The 19,542-nt window shown below is 43.4% G+C and overlaps 1 protein-coding gene across 1 annotated transcript; it reads right to left on the bottom strand.

Moving 5' to 3' along the window:
- Positions 1–11,063: 11,063 nt before the first annotated feature.
- On the bottom strand, positions 11,064–17,622 carry gtf2f1 (general transcription factor IIF, polypeptide 1). Its single transcript, XM_018746071.1, has 14 exons — positions 17,474–17,622; positions 17,097–17,162; positions 16,064–16,110; positions 15,768–15,840; positions 15,453–15,646; positions 14,983–15,153; positions 14,673–14,881; positions 14,305–14,461; positions 14,050–14,108; positions 13,409–13,537; positions 13,099–13,172; positions 12,725–12,866; positions 11,933–12,068; positions 11,064–11,567 (listed from the first exon to the last, which is right to left on the bottom strand). Exons 2-14 carry the CDS (start codon positions 17,106–17,108, stop codon positions 11,363–11,365), a joined length of 1,608 nt encoding a protein of 535 aa, XP_018601587.1. The 5' UTR covers positions 17,109–17,162; positions 17,474–17,622; the 3' UTR covers positions 11,064–11,362.
- Between the last annotated feature and the right edge of the window lie 1,920 nt (positions 17,623–19,542).

The raw sequence follows: 19,542 nt of genomic DNA, 5'->3' as shown, positions 1-19,542 counted from the left end.
AGTTGGGGGGTTTCGGGTAAGTTGTATCGTACTGCTGGCCTCTGCAGCAGCTAACTGCATTCAGGTGGTCATTAGGCATTGTGGTGTTTGCCCAACATGTTGATTTCTCTATGCGCCTCTCTAAATGTGTTATCTGTGGGTTTCAGTGTCTGCATCTGTCATGGTGTCTTTCATAATGCCATCATTTCACTTCAGTGGAACACTTTAGGTAGTGTGGTAACAATGTTCAATTAAATGAGGAATTACAGAGACACCTAATTCTGTGTACCCATTCTATGCAATGTTTCCCTTCCATTTATCCAGATGGATGTTCCCACTGAAGTGTTTGAACTGAGTAGATTTCTCAAATGCGCAGCCACAGAGCACCTTGTAGGACTTTGGGAAGGAAAGCTGTTACTACAAGGCTACCTGATACCCACACTTGGTAAGCCTCAGTGTGTGACCCTTTCTCTGACACATTCAGGACTGAGCTGGGCTGCTGTGAGTGAGATAGCCAGTACAGTGCTCCTCCAACCTCCTGCCTCCCTCACCATGACTCTTCTTTGCTCACTGTGGTACAAACAGGACCACTGATGCAAGCTGACACCGTCTCCAAAGCCAGCATGCACAGCCTGTATTTTCCTCTTGTCCCGGGTGAAGTATAGAACTTCCTTCTGTTTCCTGTATGCAGTTCACTTCCAGAATGCAGCATGATGGCAAACATCTTCATTCAAGAAACTGGCAACATAACAGAGAAATCTGTTGTTCATTTGGAATATATTGACACACATTTATTCATTTAGCAGATGCTTTCCTCCAAAGCAACGTACATCTCAGAGAAAAATACAATGCGTGCATTATATCAACAGAAAGAAAGATTTGGATGCAGACACATGATTCTAATGTACAGTTTGTTACATTCCACCGTATGAACCAGTATACATCACACAAGGTTTTTCATAGAGGTTTTTTGATTATTAATCAAATAATTAAAATTATTAAACATAACATGTACATGTTTTTCATGCATTTAAAAGAGCAGGAGAGTGTGAAAGAGATGAGTTTTGAGACCCTTCTCAAATGTGGAGAGAGATTTAGCAATTCTGAGTGAGATCGGGGAGCTCATTTCATCACACTGGAGGCTGAGCAAAAAACCTTTGTTACTTTGATTTTGGACTTCTTGTGTGTGGGACCACCAAGGGAAGAGAGATGGAGGAACATAGCAGTCTGACTGGAGCATAGCAATGGATCAGATAAATATCGGGGAGGAGATCTGTTGATGGTTTTATAATACAGTGCTTTTATTAAGTATTCAGACCCCTTAATTTTTTTTCACATTTTTTTATGTCACAAATCTGGGAATATTCTTGAGTGGCTCCACCAGAGTCTGGATTTGAACTCAGTCGAACATCTCTGGAGAGACCTGAAAATAGCTGTCCAAAACGTAGTCCCCATCCAAACTGATGAGCTTGAGAAGATCTCCCCAAAAGAATGGCAGAAAAATAGCCAAATCTAGGTGTGAAACGCTTGTCCCATCATACCCAAAAAAGACTCAAGGCAGTTACTGCTGCCAAAAGTGCTTCAACTGAGTACTAAGCAAAGGGTCTGAATACTTATGTTGGTGTGATATTTCCTTTTGTTATTTTTCATATGTAAAAATTGTAAAATCCTGTTGGTGGGTGAGGAGGGTGAGGCGGCAGAGCGGGTTTGGCCAGGTCCTGCTCTCTGGTGGGTCTGGGGTTCGAGTCCTAGGGTGCCATGCGGCAGACTGGCATCCTGGCCTGGGTGTGCCCCCTCCCCCCTCCAGCCCTACACCCTGCATTACCGGGTCAGGCTCCGGTTTGCCGCGACCCCGCTGGGGACAAGCAGCTTCAGACAGTGTGTGTAGGTGTTGGGGAGTGTGGTGGTGCGGCGGGTTTGCCGGTGCCCACTGTGTGGTAGGTCTGGGATTCAAGTCCTGCTTGGGGTGTCTTGTGATGGACTGGTGTCATGTCCAGGTTGTTTCTTTGTGTCCTGAGATAGGCTCTGGCTTGTTGCGAACCCCCTTGGGACAAGTAGTTGTTGACATCGGTTGGTAAAATCCCATTTTCACTTTGTCATTATGGGCTGATGAGTGTAGCTTTATGAGGGGAAAAAATTAATTAAAACAATTTTAGCATAAGGCTGCAACAAAATATGAGAAGAGTGAAGGGGTCTGAATACTTTCTGAATGCACTCTATGTACGAAGGTGAAGATATGTACACCATATGTACAACATTATTCACTGGTTGTGTTATGACCTTTCATCTACTTTGCTAAAGTAGCTTGTGAAAAATGGAGCCTTTAACCAGCATGGAATAAGGCAGACTTCTACTTCCAATGTGAAGGAAATACAGAGAAAAGCAGAAAACTAGCGGAAAATACAGAGTCCTGTGAATGGACGGGCTGCTAGGTAGATAAAGTACAGCGTCTCCAGGTATTTCCCCTCTAAGAGCACTGTGGGCTTTCTGGGAAAGAAACTACAGGAAGATGCAACAGGAGACAGAGAAACTCATTAAGGTCATAAAGAGGTCAGAAAGGTCACTAAAATCTTCTGGAAGACAATACGCAAGAAGACAGCAGAAGGGTACAAATAAAGACGGCACAATCAGTGAGACGACCGGGGCGCAGAGACAAGAGACACACAGACAAAGAGACAAGAACAAAATGTGGTCAAGGGAAATGAACTTCAGGAAGAAGAGTAGGAGAGGTAGGTGGGTGGAGGCAACGATGAAGAATTATACCCTTAAATTCCCTTTCTTCCAGCTTTCTTCCCAAAAGGAAGTAGAACACCCTGGAAGAGGTTCATTTTTCTAAAACAAATTTAAACTGTGTCCAACAGAACGACCCTATTTTCAGATGCGGAGGACAGAAGAGAAGTTGAGAAGAAGCTTGCTGAGTTGCAAACTGTTGCTGACCTCTGCATACTCTAAGTAGGGCAGCAACTATACCACGGAGGTACTGAAAACTACTGAAAAACCTCCTTTTGCTTCTATGTCCTTTCCCCATTCACTCCCTTCTATCCTATCCCACTTTGCCATGTCTTCTTCCTCTCTATCTTCCTTCTCTCTCCCATGCGCCACCTCTTCCATCAGCCTACTCTCTGTTTCCTCCTTCTCTGAGTCCCTCATATTCTGCACCCTATCCCTCCTCATGGGAGCTTAAAGTCTAAGTTTCCAGTAGGTGCCTTCTAACCTCGCAGACCTTTGTTGCAGGATTAAAATACAGGTTTAAAATACAGGTTTATACAGACCACATAGGAGCTTGGGGAACAAAATGGTTTACCAAGTTGTTTAATTCACCCACAGAACACTAATGACCATCTGTCCTTTACAATTTAGGATGATTATACTCATTAAGTACATTAGATTTAACAGACATGCAAGGCCTGTCAATAACGGGCTTGGGTTACTCAAGCTGTAATTACTAGCGTAATAACAATACTCTGCATGTGTGCACAGCTGTGAACAGGACAAGGAAGTGATGGGGAAAGGAGAAGAGCAAAAGGGAAATCAAGATAAAAATGAAAGGAAGAAAAAGTAAGCAACTTGAAGCAACTTTTTAAAAGCACTTAAAAAAAAACTTTTATTGTCTCCTATTGAATGAATATGGTTGCACCCTCAAAGTTCTTTATTAAACAAATATCCTATTTAACTGTATACAGTGGAACCTCGGAACTCGAATGCTTCTGAACTCGAACAATTTGGAACTCGAACAAGTTGTTTGAGAAAAAAATGTCTCAGAACTCGAACAAAATTTCGGAACTCAAACCGATGAACCTTTCAGGCTAAAACCTGTCGGACACATGACGCATCTTTTTTTCCGTAAAACAAAGGGTGCGTATGACGCGTATGACTCGGTATGAGTCAGTCTTGCCTGAAAACTCGTGCCGTGAACATCTCGCTGAACTGTGCTGTGAATTTCCACATTTTTGTGGGTTTTTTTTATATCTTATATTAAATAAGCCGTCATGGGTCCTAAGAAGGTTACTAGTGAAAGCGATGAGCGAATAAGGGAAATAGTGAGAGCCACGATAGAGGTTAAAAAGGAAATAATTGAAAAATACGATGCGTGGTTGATCTGGCTGCACAGTATGGAATGCCTAAATCTACGATTTGCACTGGGTTTTACACATTTTATTTATGGTTTTAGCATCAGGTATGTATGTATATAGGTTTAAACAGGCAATCATTCGAAGGTCTGGAACGGATTAATCCAATTTACATTATTTCTTATGGGAAAAATTTATTCAGAACTCAAACTTTTCAGAACTCGAACTCCCTTCTGGAACGAATTAAGTTCGAGTTCTGAGGTTCCACTGTAATTGCGAAAGGACATTAAAGTACAAAAAAATCTACAGCTTTCTAAAAAAATGGCTATAATAGCGGCAGGAGAAGAAAACAGTTTTTTTTTTTTAGCATCTGGTAGTGCAGTGGTTACAGTTGCTGCCTTTGGACACAAAGGCTGCAGGTTTGAATCCCACCTCCAGCTGTACTACCCTTGAGCAAGGTACTTACCCTGAATTGCCCCAGTAAAATAACCCAGTTGTATAAACAGGTGAATAGTTGTATGTAGCTTAACACTGTAAGTAGCACTGGAGAAAAGAGTCAGATAAATGAACAAATGTCTTTACAAAGGAGTCTGGAATGAGATGCAGACAGCTGTGACTTGTAGGGAGAAAGCCGCATAAGTGACCTACAGCACCTCTGGTGTTCAGCTGTGGCACTACACCGCAGTAAAGGTGGTGGTGGTGGTGGTGGTGATGTTGGGGGGGGGGGGGGGGGGGGGGGGCAGGTTACAGGGTTACAGGGGCCCTGGGTGGCTGCATGAAGCCCAGTTCTGTCAGCAGGTCCTGCTAACAAGGCTGATAGTTATCAGAATGGGGCTCTCTACCCTGTTTTGCTCACACTAAGAATAACCCCTGTGTCCTCATTCCTTCTGTACAGGGGAAGGTTTGGTCCCACTGCGGCTACATTCACAACACTCCATTAAAAAAAGAAAAAAAAAATCCCCTCACAAATATACTCTTCACTGCACTAACACAATCTTGTTAATGTGGTGTCCTACACATTGTATCAATGATCATTCTGTACATTCACTCTATACACAGAAATACATGTACACTCACACTTATATTATGTGGTCCCATATAAAAGAACAGTTTAAAAGGCTTATGAACATGGCTTTTTCATACAACAAGCTTAATTTTCAGTACAGCAGCATGTTTTTTTTTTTTTTTTTTGCTTGGTTACACAGTAATATTACTCCCACTGTGGGTGTTTTTTATTCCCTACCTTCTCTCTGCAAAGGAGGGGGACATTATGTTTCTTTCATAACAAAACCAACTACTGTATACATTTCTTAACATACAGTCTTAGTCAAAAACAACCTTGGATTAAGTATATACATTATTTCACAACTTTGGTATAATCATTGTTATTATTTCATTATTCATTTATGTGTCTTTACATACTACAGCAGTAAGTGGGACTTCAACCTGCAACCTTCCAACCCCAAGACAGCAACTCTATGCACTACCCTATCAGCTAACATGTTTGCTATAAATATTACAACATACAGTATATTGGTGTTATCATGCATAAAATACCCTTTTTTGGTAGTTCTTTTCATTCATTATTTCAAAGACAATTCATTATGAATATTCATCAATAAAGGGGGTGCAGTGGGTTGGACCAGGTCCTCCTCTCTGGTGGGTCTGGGGTTTGAGTCCCGCTTGGTGTGCCCTGTCCTGGGTGTGTCCCCTCCCCCTCCGGCCTTATGCCCTGAGTTGCTGGGTAGGTTCTGGTTCCCCGTGTGTGTGTTCATCAATATTCATTTTAGGACTTGAAACTTTAGGAGGGGGTTGGGTCCATGACACCAGAGTGCACTGTTGAGCCTTCTGGAGGTGTCATGGGCCTAATTCAATGAAACACCCATGAAGGGAGGTGCCCACTTGACAACCGCAATGAAATACCCATGTTGGTACAATGTATTTATGTTGGTTAGAGAAGGTAATTAAGCTTCTTGGTTTCAAGTCATGGAGATATATGTTGGCAATGCTGGATGTTGTTCTTGGTGGCTTCATGTTGATGTTGGTTGGACTGGGTCCTTGTGTACAGCCATTGTAATATAAGCATGGGGTATAACATCTTGTCCTGTGTATCTTGAATGTAGGTAATATATTTTTCTTCCAGGAACCATTTCTCCCCCCATAACAAATGACAATTCAACCCCCTCATAACAGAAGTGGGCCTAACGGTGATTTAACACAAATAATTCACCATTATGTGAGCAATGGGTACACCAAGGAGGGGATGTGGTGGCATGGTGGGTTTGGCCAGTGTCTGCTGTGTGGTGGGTCTGGGGTCTGAGCCCTGCTTGGGGTGCCTTGTGACGGATTGGCATCCCACGCTAGGTGTGTCCCCTCCACCTTTGTGTTGCTGGGTAGGCTCCGGCTTGCTGTAAACCCCACTTGAGACAAGAGGTTGTTGACGTTGGTTGTACCAACACCATAATGTCACAATCCTTCATATTATATTTTTACACTCACATTGAAGAGGCACAGGTCAGATCAATAAAGAGTGACACAGAAAGATGTGGGGAGAAGGAACACCAGGTCTGAAGGTGGGTCTACAGGACTGAAGGTGGGTCGAGGGACACCAGGTCTCCCACGCCAGTTGCTCCCTCTCCTCTGCTGCATATTGGCAGGAGACATGCGAGCTTGTGGATCTGGCGACACCACAGCGGGTATCCAGAGTATGTGTGCGTGTGTGTATGTGTGGGCATGCTGGAGGGTATTATGGGGCTTGGCCCTGCAGTTGGCCAAAAATATTTATTTAGTCAAAAATATGCCTACCGGTTCAGTGCATTTCCTCCTGCTTGAACATTAATTACAGCTGTGTCCTTCCCCTCGTTCTCTCATTCATCACAGTCCTGCTCTCATTTCTTCCCTCCCGCAGTGGGTGTGAAACAAAACTACAACACCAGTAGGACGAGGAGCCTCAGATACCTGCAGTAGCTGCTCTAAGTTTGTTGCTAAACCCCCGACAACATTGGGTACCTGCTTAAGTTGTATTGTCCACCCCTGACATCTGCAGTGGTTGCTGAAGTCCTACAAAGCTCCATCTGCTGAAGATGTCTCTAGGAAATGTAAAAAAAAAAAGGTAAAAACTATGCTGCACTTTTAGACAATGCAAGTCCTGTAGTGAGCATTTGGGCTTCTAATGTAGGGTTCACTGGAATTGTTCAAGTGTGTGTTTCCTGTTTCATAACCAGAGATGACTGATGTGAGTCCAGGTTTCCTGCAGTGAAGATATTCCTGGCTGAGGGTCTGCGGTAACACTGTAATGAGCCTAAAAAGTAGCAAATACAATGATTAAGTGATGTAGCTTCCTCTGGTGAGAAGGTGTGTTGGAACTGTCCTCAACTCCATGCTATACGGACACACTCAAGAAACTCCCTCCTCATTTACGACGTATCCTGTGCCTGGCTGGCTCAGGAACATCAGTGCCTGAACCATCCTGACATAGATGCTCAGAGAGGGGGGAGTATCCCTTCACTGCCACAAATACAGTTGGTCCCCGACTTCTGAACTCGAGTCATAAACCTTTTCACTGATACAGCCTTCACCCAATATGCTACCAGGCAGCGATGGCAAACGGTAAACTCTGCCTCAAGTTTTCCAGGAGTGCAGAAGGTGGGAAAGAAGCAAACAGAAGAAAAAGCTGCATATGACCCTGTTCCTTCTGTATCTTCCAGTTCAGATCCAGACAGCGAAGTGCTGCCTTTCTGTCATCCGGCACTTCCATGTGATACCCCTGGCTCTGAGCTGATGTCATTGTATGTTTGAAGCTCAACAATATAAATGTACATTTTTTTTTAATTTCTTAAAATCATGCTTGTATTTCGTATTGGTGATTTTCATGACATGGGGGTAAAGAAGGGATTGAGAAGCTCCAGGTGAGCACCAACACCTTGGTCTTGCTCTAGCCAGGGTTCATAAATGGGGCTTTCTTATTTACACCATGTTGAAAATTCTCCTACCAGGGGGCTCTAAATACACAAGGCATCCCAGCTCTCCAGGGGAAGGGGCTGTGTGCCCACTGGTCTACCTTAGCTGCTAAATGAGGGAGGAGCATAGTGTTCCATTCTGTTCACTCCTGAAAAACCCTGCTGTTGCCTTCCATCTTGCAGGGCTCTCTGGGTTGTTGACATTTACATGTATTCATACAGCTTTTTCTCTAAAGTCTCATACAAGACACCAACAGACATAGATACAGATGCAGACACTCGATTCTCGAAGTACAGTCAGTTTGTCTGATATCACTGTTTAAACCAGCATACCTTACATGGGTAGCCATATATAGAACTGGTGAGAAGCCCCTCACCTGCTCTGTGTCATCCTACTCACAGACTTTGAGCTGCGAACCAACTCTTGGTCCCAGTCAAGTTTGTCTATGGGGGACTTGCTATATCCTGATTTTTCCTCATTGGCACCAGTAGGGGGAAGTGTAGTCTTGAAAAATAAGCGCTGCTTGGCCTTTGCATGGGCCACAATTTCCTCATTTAAGAGCAGATGCAGATAGTACTGTTCCTCCCTAATCATAAAATCATACACAGTCTGTATATTGTGTATGATTTAGAGTAGAGTGAAAATGTATAGGCAGCTGGTTGCACAGTGGTAAGAGGTGCTGTCTTAGGACCCAGAAGTTGCAGGTTTAAATCCAGCTACAGTGTCCTTGAGCAAGTACTTACCCTGCATCACGCCAGTAAAAAAAAGGAAAAAAAAACAGCTGTATAAAGGGGTAAAAAAAATAGTAAGTTGCATTGGAGAAAAGCACCAGCAAAATGCATAAATCCTTAACCCGGTGGTCCATGAGCAAGACAGCCCTACATGAGTGAGACACTCATAACCTCATAAGGCTCTCATGAGTGGAGAGGAGTAAAGTTGTCAAATAAGCAGAAAACCACAAAAAAAAAAAAAGACAGTTATATGGGAACCAATTATTTCCTTCTCAATAAAAAAATAAAGGCACAGACACTGATGGGACACAAGCATCTTTAGAAGTGACCAGTTCGGCCTTTCACCAAACAGTCAACAGAAGAGCTTGCTGTCCACCTACTCATGAAAGAAAACAGACTAGTGCAGACACCCAATAAAAGATTTGGGACTGAGAAAGGATTTCAGAAAATGTTCTAAAGCAAATCCTTTTGTTTCAAAAAAACTGGTAAAAACCACACAATAAAAGTTCCATTCATGATTTCAGCAGAGAGTATTAGATTGCCAATAAACCCCAGCAACATGCCCATCTCAGTCTCCAACTAACCTCAGCAGTCTTGCATGTATTAGTCATGGAACCTCAGTACCATGTCATCACCTCCAACTTACCAAAAAGCTCAAAAATCTGACCTGATCGTAGGTACGAGTCCTCCAACAGCCTGCTAGCTGAAATAGAAGCACACATGCCCTTCCATTTCAACTAACAGTCTGTTAGAGGACTCGCACCTGCAGCTATGGTGGGGTAACTGCCTGTAACATTCATTTTATTGTGCGCCTCTACTTATTGTGGGAGAAACAGTCACGTTGCATCCAATTGCATGTTATGTGCCACTGATGAGTCCGGTGAGCAAGCGTGTGCTGCACTGAGAAAATGACAAAGAGAACCCACTAAGCGTTTAACACTTTGAGCAGTAAGAAGTCACACTTCAAGGCTTTTGCAATAAACATCTGTGTATCTCTGTGTCTCCCTCTGCTGTCCAAAGAGAACTGGCTTCAAATGCTATACTGACTGTGAGACCTATAGGTGTTCCCAGTCAAACAGCCAAGTGTGTGCACTAGTCAAAGATTCATGGACAGAATAGCACACCTGTCAGTCTTGCTCAGCACTGTAAAGGCACGCGCACACACGCACACACTGAAACTGCTTGTCCCAAGTGGGATCACAGCAAGCCGGAGCCTAACCCAGCAACACAGGGCCCAAGGATGGAGGGGACACACCCAGGATGGGACACCAGTCTGCTGCAAGGCAAGCAGGACTCGAACCCCAGACCCACCAGAGAGCAGGCACAGGCCAAACCCGCTGTGCCGCCTTCACTGTAAAGGGCAAGGAAAAAAAAAATCCTTCAAGGAACATATAAACATGAGACAGCTGAGGGGAGGTGTTAACAGTCACAATAAACAATAAAAATAAACGGTCATCTTTCATGATGTGAAAACCCAAACTGCATTCATTCCTTAAAAAAAATAAATCCTTACTTGCAGTTAACTAATTTTAAACCCTTTAGGAGGGAATAACGGAAAACAAACCAATCACACACTGGTTTGCAAATATGTGTCAAGTCTACAAGTGCAGATGCATGCAGCTGAACAGAGTTTTGGCTAACCCATACATCCACCCAATTTTAATAATCACTTTGCCCTGAGCAGGGTTGCGGTGATCTGGTGCCCACAAAAGTAAAATGGAGAAAATTTACTACCAAGTCTTCAGATCTGCAACAACAGCCTCTAAAGGTACCGGAATGTAAAACCTCAGAAGAGATGGAAGGACATCCTTGGTTTTACGAGTGATAAAGCTTATAAGTCACACATCACCTTTGGCACAGCTCTCTGTGTTGTCATACTGTGACTCCTTGTACACTCTTAGTGTCCCCACCTGTGTGCCTGCTATACTGTCAGCTACTCACTGAACACGCATGAGCAAATAACTACAAACATCGTGATGCAAGTGGCTTTGGTTTTGCGTTTCCCAGCAGTACACCGACAATTGAATTTGCTTCCATTGTAAGCTGGCCTCCCTGCATTGATGAGTCTGTGAGAAACACTGGGAGAGTAAATCAGTCAGAATAAGTGTCCATACCTGATTAACCTTTCATTAGTAGTTTTTTGATAACATTATCATCAATTGCTTCTATTATTGGATTTGTACATTATGTAGGTTAACACTTATTTAGTGCCCAACGTAGCCACGTAGAACAGATTTGGACACAAAGACATTCTGAAAACTCAACTTTGCTCATCTACACCATTCAAAATAAATTTGTACAAACTCAAAAGAAACTGTTTTATTACAAATCACAAGTCTCTTTCTCTCTGTCAGTCTTTTAAAACAAACAGAAGAAAAATGCTGCTAGTGCAGCTTATCTAACTGAATGAAAAACTACGAACATATAATTTTAAAAATGGTTCTCTAATGGTATCTTACGCCACACACCCGCTGATATGGCCTAGTGCCATGAAGTAGAGCGAGTTAAGTCTGCAAGAGCGGTAACTGACTTCATTGACTGGTGTATAGGATTTATCTCCTTCTCTCTGTGCCATGTCTTGGTTTGGCGAGCCCATGGGCAACCATTGGCCCTGAGCGCCGTTTACTCTGTGAGGTAGAAGTGCATCTTGTCATTGATATTCTTCCTCTCAGGGTTGAGCCTCTTCAGGATCTGGGCTAGCACATTCACTGTCTGCTCGCTGCTCAGGCCAGTGCGCTTGGTCTGGAACTTCTTTAGCAGATCCTTGGTGGTCATGGGCTTGCGGATCAGGTAACGTCGCACAGCATCCTCAGTCAGCTGCACATCACTGTGTGTGTTTGTGAGGGAAAGGATAGGGACTGTAAATACTAAGACAAAGCAAAAAAAAGCTATATGGCAACATGCTATGCATTTTATTGACAATATTAAACACATGCTTGGGGATGTTGCAGGGGTATCAGCCCCTGAAAAAAGAATGAATAAAAACCAAAAGCAGCAGAATAAATCAGACTCATAAAATTCAGACCATAAAGAACATAAGAACATGAAAGTAAGCCCAGGAAAATAAGAGTAGATAAGAGTGAGAGAAAAGTATTATTCATAAAAGGGTCAGTGAGTAAGAAAAGGCAGTGGTGAGTGGAAGGGAATCAGAGAGAATAAAACATGAGCACAAAACACATAGAAAAGGTGTACCTTGAGCTAGGGGTCGACTTCCCGGAGGTAGGCTGTGGGGTGGCCTTGCCTGAGGGGCTCTGGGGGCTAGGTTCCATCTTCAGCCTTTTGGCAGCCGGTGTGTCCGAGCTAGAGGCACCTGGTGTCTGCCGTTTGCCTGGGAAACAAACGCACACACAATAAAGAGTTATGACACATCACCAGACTACACACACACACACACACACACACACACACACACACACACACACACACATTTTCAGAACCGCTTGTCCCATACGGGGTCTCGGGGAACCAGAGCCTACCCGGTAACACAGGGCGTAAGGCCAGAGGGGGAGGGGACACACCCAGGACGGGACGCCAGTCCGTCGCAAGGCACCCCAAGCTGGACTCGAACCCCAGACCCACCGGAGAGCAGGACTGTGGTCCAACCCACTGCGCCACCGCACCCCCACATCACCAGACTACTGCACTATAAACATCATGAGTGCAGGCTGCCACTGACAGCTCGAGGAATATAGCATTTTGTATGAAAATGGCAATGTGCATATTAATGCATTCAGTGATAATATGGCACCTACCTGTAGGGAAAAGTGTGTGATGATAAATTAATCTGTTTACATGGTATTCTAATCACTATCACTTCAGAACATTAAAGAATTAAATACAAGCAATGCTTAACTCTGAATAATAGGCTAATTTGTATGACGAGAGTAGGGAATGGGCAAAAGATGTACTATGGCTGCAAGGAGAATCAGGCGCTGGGAGGTGACCAAAGCAGTACGGCGACATTTACGGAGGACCTAGCAGCACCTTGCTCCAGCTTGCTGGCTGCTGCGCGGAGTGTATTGGAGGTGGAGGCGCTGTCCATAGATGGTGTCCCAGGACGGCTGCCTGTTCTAGAGCTGCCACCAGAGCCTCGACCCCCTGCACGCTTTGGCGGGGTGCGCTTCTTCTGTGGTGAGGCGACAGTGGGAGGTTAATGCCATTCAGTATTTAATGCCATACCTCAGGCACTTCATAAGGCCTTGGCTCCAACTTAATGACAATGGCAACAATAAAAAATGTCCCAAATTATAATCTTCAGACTAAAGGCTTCTGAGAAAAATGTCTAAAGATTACCTTCTGTGTTTTATCGCTTTTTCCATTTCAATGTATGTAATGAAGTCCGGACAGAAGTAACATACCACCATGAATAGGGCTGAGGAGGCCTCCCCATCGATATCGCTGTCCTCAGAGCTGTCCGATTCTTCGCTGCTGTCTGCAAATGCACAGTACATGTGAGCCACAAGCTGAGGGAGCCAGAGCAACTTTTTCAGATTTTATCAAATGACCTGGGACATAAAGTGCACAGGAACCATAGAGCAGATAATCAAAGAGAATAAACGCAAGAATAAGTTTTTCCTCAAACATTTTTTTTTTTAATAAATGTGCCACATTTTACCAGCCACATCCAGTATACCCCAGGTGCGCTCTGTAAGGCGCGCAATACGCTACCTCGCCTTTTCTTCTTCTCCTGCTGGACTGGAGTCTTCTTGCCCTCTTCCTCTGCCTCTTCTTTCCCCTCTTCCTCATTAGGCCTCTCCTCCTCACTCTCCTCTTCACTCTCAGAGGCTTCATCAATCCCTGAGCACATCACACAGGAACTGTCAGTCATCTGTACTTATAAGATAAGTGTCATGCGCACACTAGTGCGCTTTTGATCTTTACTTTCTAAAAAAATGTGTATTGTGTTACACATCAAAATGGTGTCACGGATGGCTGCCTCGGTGTGGTGCTCTTTGGTACTTTGGTTGTTTTTGTTTCTTTGTCCTGTTTTTAGTCTACTCTGCAAATATGTTATTTATTTATTTATTCTGTAATTCTGTGTCAGCTGTTCGTTGTCTGTAAATATTGGAAGCATCTATAACCACTGCAAATTCCTTGTGTGTGTCAGCACACTTGGCTAATAAAACTCATTCTAATTAAAACATCCAGGCTCACTATATGAAAAATTGTTGCCTTTTGTAATGTTCTGCTGGTTTATTATTGTTACCCAGGACAAATGTTTACACAATGACTGCAATTTTCAAGTGCAGAATTCCTCTCCTGGCCAGTGTCAGGAGGGAATCAGACAGACTGTTTCTTATGTAATTCACCTTTAGGGACATCATCTCCCTTGTTGGGCTTCAACTTCTCCTGCTCTTCTTCTTCGGAACTAGAGAACAGAAAACCAGAAAAGTCTATATTTGGGTAACAGTTGTGAATTCCAGCACAACAGAGAGATGTTAAACAGAAGAAAACTAGTCAAATGTATTACACAAAAATAAAGAAAGAACTGAACTGCAGTAAATAAGTGCTGCAACTCCAGAAAAGAACAAAGACCACCATCACGTTTAGGCCACTAACATCACCTGCTCTCATCTGACATGTAGTCCACCTCAAGCCCCTCAAAGTCTCCATCGTCACTGTCCTCCAGGGCCTCGCTGTCGCTTCCCTTCTTCCGCTTCTTTTTCTTGCCCTTTCCCTTCTTGTCATTTTCTTTCTTGACCTTTGGTTTGCTCTCCCCATCTTTCCACAGAAAAAACAAAGTGGGAGGTGTGGTGGTGAAGAAAAAAAAAAGTCACATTAATTACTTATTTTTTTTAAATGATTTAAAAATGCTTAAATTGCTTTAAGCATATTTAAATAATAACAACAAAGACCAACTGAAACAAGGCCCCCAACAGCACTTCCTTGTTTTTCTCCCATCCTCTGCTCCAATCCTGCCTTTTCCCCTCACCCTCAGCCAAGCTGCTATCACTGTCATCACTGCTTATTTCCAAGTCATCGTCCAGGTCATGGATCCTTAGGTCGCTGCCTTTGTCGCCCTTTTTCTTTTTCTTCTTCTTCCCAGCTTTTTCTCCATCCTCCTCCTCATCCTCCCCACGTTCCTGCTCACGCAGGCGTCGCTGCAGCATGATGCTGAAATGATTCACCACTTTATTCCTCCTAAAATGGTGAAAAAAAGAGAAATTCGACCAAGAATGAACTTGTGACCCCTCTGTTCCAGCCTCCTGCTTCTCCATCCTGCCCAGTTGCTCCATCCTCACCTCCCCCACTCCTCCTCTGCTTCTTCAGCAGTCAGTGTGCGGTGTTTGGCCTGGGGGGTGAAGTTGTACCAGCCATGGACAGGGAAAGCTTCAAAAGCTCCATCTGGGCACTGTGTGAAGATGTAGTAGGAGGCGTTTTCTGTTACTCCTCCCTTCTTCTGTCCCTTGAATCTGAAACGTGAAGGTGGAGGTTGTTAATCTGCTCTTATGTGGACAGAGAACAGAAGCATCATATGCCTCTCTTCAGACACTTGTTCCAACAAAAAAAGAAAATGTAGGCATGAGATGATGTCATAATACAAAGCCATGTGATTAAGGAGACACACTTTGTTAATACTGCAGTGTACATCAAAATAATATGCATTATTCTGTTGCACATAATTCTGCACAATTCAAAACACTTCCTTTCACTTGTGGGACAAAAGTTCAAGTGAGAGAAAGCAAATTTTACAACAAGGATGGAGTTGTACCTCCTCCCTGCCTTCCCATTGACCTTCAGGATCCAGGGCTGGTCCTCAGCACGGAACTCCCGTGTGACTATACCAAACTTCTTTCTGCGGGCTTCTTCTCTTTGCTTCTTGCCAAACTCACTTCCAGCACCACTCTCTACTGTCTCCTCCTCACTGTACATTCGCTTGTTGCTCATGTCTCGCTCCATCCGTGCCTGGTGGTAGGGGAAGGATGGAGGGGCAGACAAAAATAAAAACACGAGGAGAAATAGCCCTCAGGATTCTGCAAAATCACAGTGTCATAACAAGCCACAAGACAGCTTTAAAACCTGGTACCTGGGTCCAAGTGGAACAGTTGACCTTGTCGCCAGCATTGAAAGCCATGATGCTGTACCTTTTGCTAGTGTTTCTGAGAGAGAAATACTGGTTTTCAGAAAAAATGAACAGGACTGACTATGTCACTATTTATGGCGGGGGGGTCACCAGCCATGTTGTAGCAAACATTCCATGTTCATTTTAAACTATTTACACTTTCTGCACAGGCAGTACAGATAATACAGTGGGCAGAGTAAAACATGACTCTGCTGATACTTGAGAAAAGACCAAACTTTGGACTTGGTGTATATACTTACTTAGGCACTCTGACAATATACTCCGTTGCAGAAGAGCTGCTACTTCCCTGTGAAACACACATAAAATACTGTTTGGACAGGGCTGAAACACATATAAGATTAGAAATAAATGAAAATACTCATCATCATTATATAAATAATAATACACTTTATTGAGCTGACATCTTTGACCAAGGTCACTGTGAATGTTAATCAGCTTTACTTTGGTTCACCCCTTTATACAGCTGGGTGTTTTTCTCTGAATCAGTTCAGAGTAAGTACCTTGATCAAAGGTACTACTGCAGGAGTGGGATTCAAACCAGAAGCCTTTAGAGTATAAGGTAATTGCCATGACTATGTTACCTTTCTGAGGAACTAAGTAATGTCATTTAGTCTTACATTTAGAGTTCTTGGTGACACAGTGCGCCACCTGTAAAAGAAAAGAATCCACCTCGTGCCCCATCAGTGTACAGTATTGATGTTTATATTTATAGGTCTTCACTGATTTTTCTCGGGGGAGCAGTGGCACAGCGGGTTCGGCTGGGTCCTACTCTCTGGCGGGTCTGGGGTTTGAGTCCTGCTTGGGGTGCCCTGGGCAGACTGGCATCCTGTCCTGGGTGTGTCCCCTCCCCCTCCAGCCTTGAGCCCTGCGTTACCGGGTCAGGCTCCAGTTCGCCGCGACCCCACTTGGGACAAGTGGTTTCAGAGACTGTGCTTTTTCACAGACACCATGAAACTTCAATGCACAGAAGGCACAGCACAGGTAAAACACGTATTAAGAGCAAATTGAAAAGGATGATGAAGGCATAGCGTTGACTTCTGGACCAGCTGATACCATAGGGTTAGAGCTGCCTCCTTTGGACAGAAAGGTCACAGGTTTGAATCCCACCGCTCTGGCTGTAGTACCATTGACTCATTGAGCAAGAAGCTTATCCTAAATTGCTCCAGAACAAATTACCTGCATGAAAGAAAGGGTAAATAACTGTATGTAGATTAACACTATAAGTCGCTTAGACAAAACAACGGCGTCAGATGTTCACACACATCAACTCACCAGGGAGGTCATGGTGGAGAGTCTGACACACCGATCCTCACGTTCACCACCGCTGTGTTTGTTTATCTGCCCAAACAGTTTTTTTTTTTTATTATTATAAACAGAACAGCACGATTAGATACTTACTTTCTTAGGCTTAGCATAATTATTCAGTAACACATGATGATTCATTTTCATACTAAGTCTAAGACTCTCTCTGCTGCCTGTGCTTTGTTTCCAGGGACTAAGTCTTAGTTTAAATTAAGTTAGTGTAGCTGGTTAGCCGACACAAATTTTTTCCTCTCCCGACCGAGTCGAGTCTAAGTCTAAACTCGACGTCGGTGAGGTCTCCCACACCACAGCGTCTCGAACATTCCGCGAAGAGATCAACAATTTACCAGTGGCCTCTCCGTGATAATCCGAGCGGTGATATATTCTATTTCAGTCGCGAACAACCCAATTCTACAGCACAATGTTAAACACTGAACTGCGAGCTTCCACCATTATGAGCGCTAAACCGTCACAAAATTCAAATCCGCCCGTTTTATTGTCCGATCAGGAAGCGAACAGCTGAGCGCTTTTGGTTCCGCGCAACATTGGTTCCCAACAACGATCACAGGTACAGCTTTACTGTAGGGCTTACAAAATTCCCGTGGTGCCGGAAATAATTTCATTACGACTGTTTTGTATAATTTCATAAAAGGAACGTCACTCTGCTGTTTTTGTACAAAGATTAAAAAATTAATGAGTTAGTAAGTACTCCATGTGTCCCGGAGCAGAAGAGATATACGGTTGTTAGTATCCCTTTATAAACTACACTTCTCGAAACTTTTTAAAGAACAAAACTAAAGCGATCTTACCCTTCTTTGTACTCCTTCGCCCTGTACAATTGTATGTTGAACTCTTTCCAGATTTCACACAACTGACAGATAATCACTTTAAGGGAGTCTGCTGACCTCACAGCAACTGGATTATAGTATACTATCAAACCTCCCATCAATACTCATACCATGTGTGTACTCCTGTCCCCTCCAGGAATAGGCCTACCCTTCCTCACATCATACTGTAGCATCCCCCCCAGAGCTACCACAAACTGGTTTGGGAGACAGTAAAAAAATACGCTCTTTATGAAGCACATACATATCTTTCTTTTTTTTTTTTTAAACTTTATTTGGTAAAGTTATCAATAATACACAACCAAAACAATACATTAAAATCCACAAACCAACAAACCCAACACCATTCTCCTACAGTTGGTCAACAAAGTTACTAAGCAACCATTACATAAAACACATTGTCAAAACAAAATCTTTCCCATAATAATCCCTTTCTGGCTTCAAAAAATATAACTGACCTATGTCTTCCCCACACCAACAAACCCAAAAGGACTGTCCCCCAGTAGCAGCTCAACTGAAGTCATCATCATAATACATGCTTCTTTCAAAACACATAAAATACTTCTAAATTACAACATAAAACTTGATCATACCCCTAAAAACAGACAAATAAATGCAAAACAGACATACACGAGTAATCATCAGTATAAAATTCAAAGTGCACAGAATCACATGATAAAACAAGGCCATTAAAATCTATAGATAAAACACTATACAGATAAAACCCACACAAGTTAAAAATGTTAGTTAAAAGTGCACAAACCCAAACCACTAAAAATCCATGAATAAATAATACATAGGGTTAAAAAAAAAAAACCACACAAACTAATATAAAGAAATAAATATACAAAGGGGTAAGATACAAGAAAGGACAATATATTTCAAAAAAAGTGCTCAGTAGTCTTAACAAAAGCACTTCAGACAGTACAAGCAGTACTAAACAGTGGAGAATCCCCCTGGGTCAGCCCCAGCCCTCCTGCTGCACCCCATGGTTACCCCGCCCCCGAATTCCCAGAATCCCACTCTCTAACACTGAATATTAATAAAACGACAATCAACCAATACAAGACACACACAACTATGTACACACATGAACACTACACACACACACACACATTTTCAGAACCGCTTGTCCCATACGGGGTCACGGGGAACCGGAGCCTACCCGGCAACACAGGGCGTAAGGCCGGAGGGGGAGGGGACACACCCAGGACGGGACGCCAGTCCGTCACAAGGCACCCCAAGCGGGACTTGAACCCCAGACCCACCAGAGAACAGGACTGTGGTCCAACCCACTGCGCCACCGCACCCCAGCACATGAACACTAATATCAACTATTTACACGACGCTGGTACAAGTCCCCTCAGCACCATTACAATATGTTTCTAGGATAGGCCCTGCAATGGACAAGCAGTTAATAATTATTCAATTTAAAATAATGACATGGTTCCCTATAGCAGAAACAAAGCCTCACAACCTTGTTATTTTGTCAGGTTTGGATTGATTTTTCCTTTTTTTTCCCCATGCATAAAAATTCTGCTCAGTTTGCCTAAGACATGTTTTGATGTTAT

Source organism: Scleropages formosus, chromosome 3, assembly GCF_900964775.1.
Source record: "Scleropages formosus chromosome 3, fSclFor1.1, whole genome shotgun sequence".
NCBI classification, from domain to species: domain Eukaryota; kingdom Metazoa; phylum Chordata; class Actinopteri; order Osteoglossiformes; family Osteoglossidae; genus Scleropages; species Scleropages formosus.
This window is presented reverse-complemented; position numbering and strand designations above follow the sequence as displayed.

Excerpts from the sequence above, each read along its gene's own strand:
- gtf2f1 (XM_018746071.1), bottom strand. Across the intron at positions 14,462-14,672 it reads TGATAGCAGCTTGGCTGAGG|ATGGGGAGAGCAAACCAAAG; the intron begins GTGAGGGGAAAA and ends TTCTGTGGAAAG. Across the intron at positions 12,867-13,098 it reads CCTCAGCCCTATTCATGGTG|AAGAAGCGCACCCCGCCAAA; the intron begins GTATGTTACTTC and ends GCCTCACCACAG.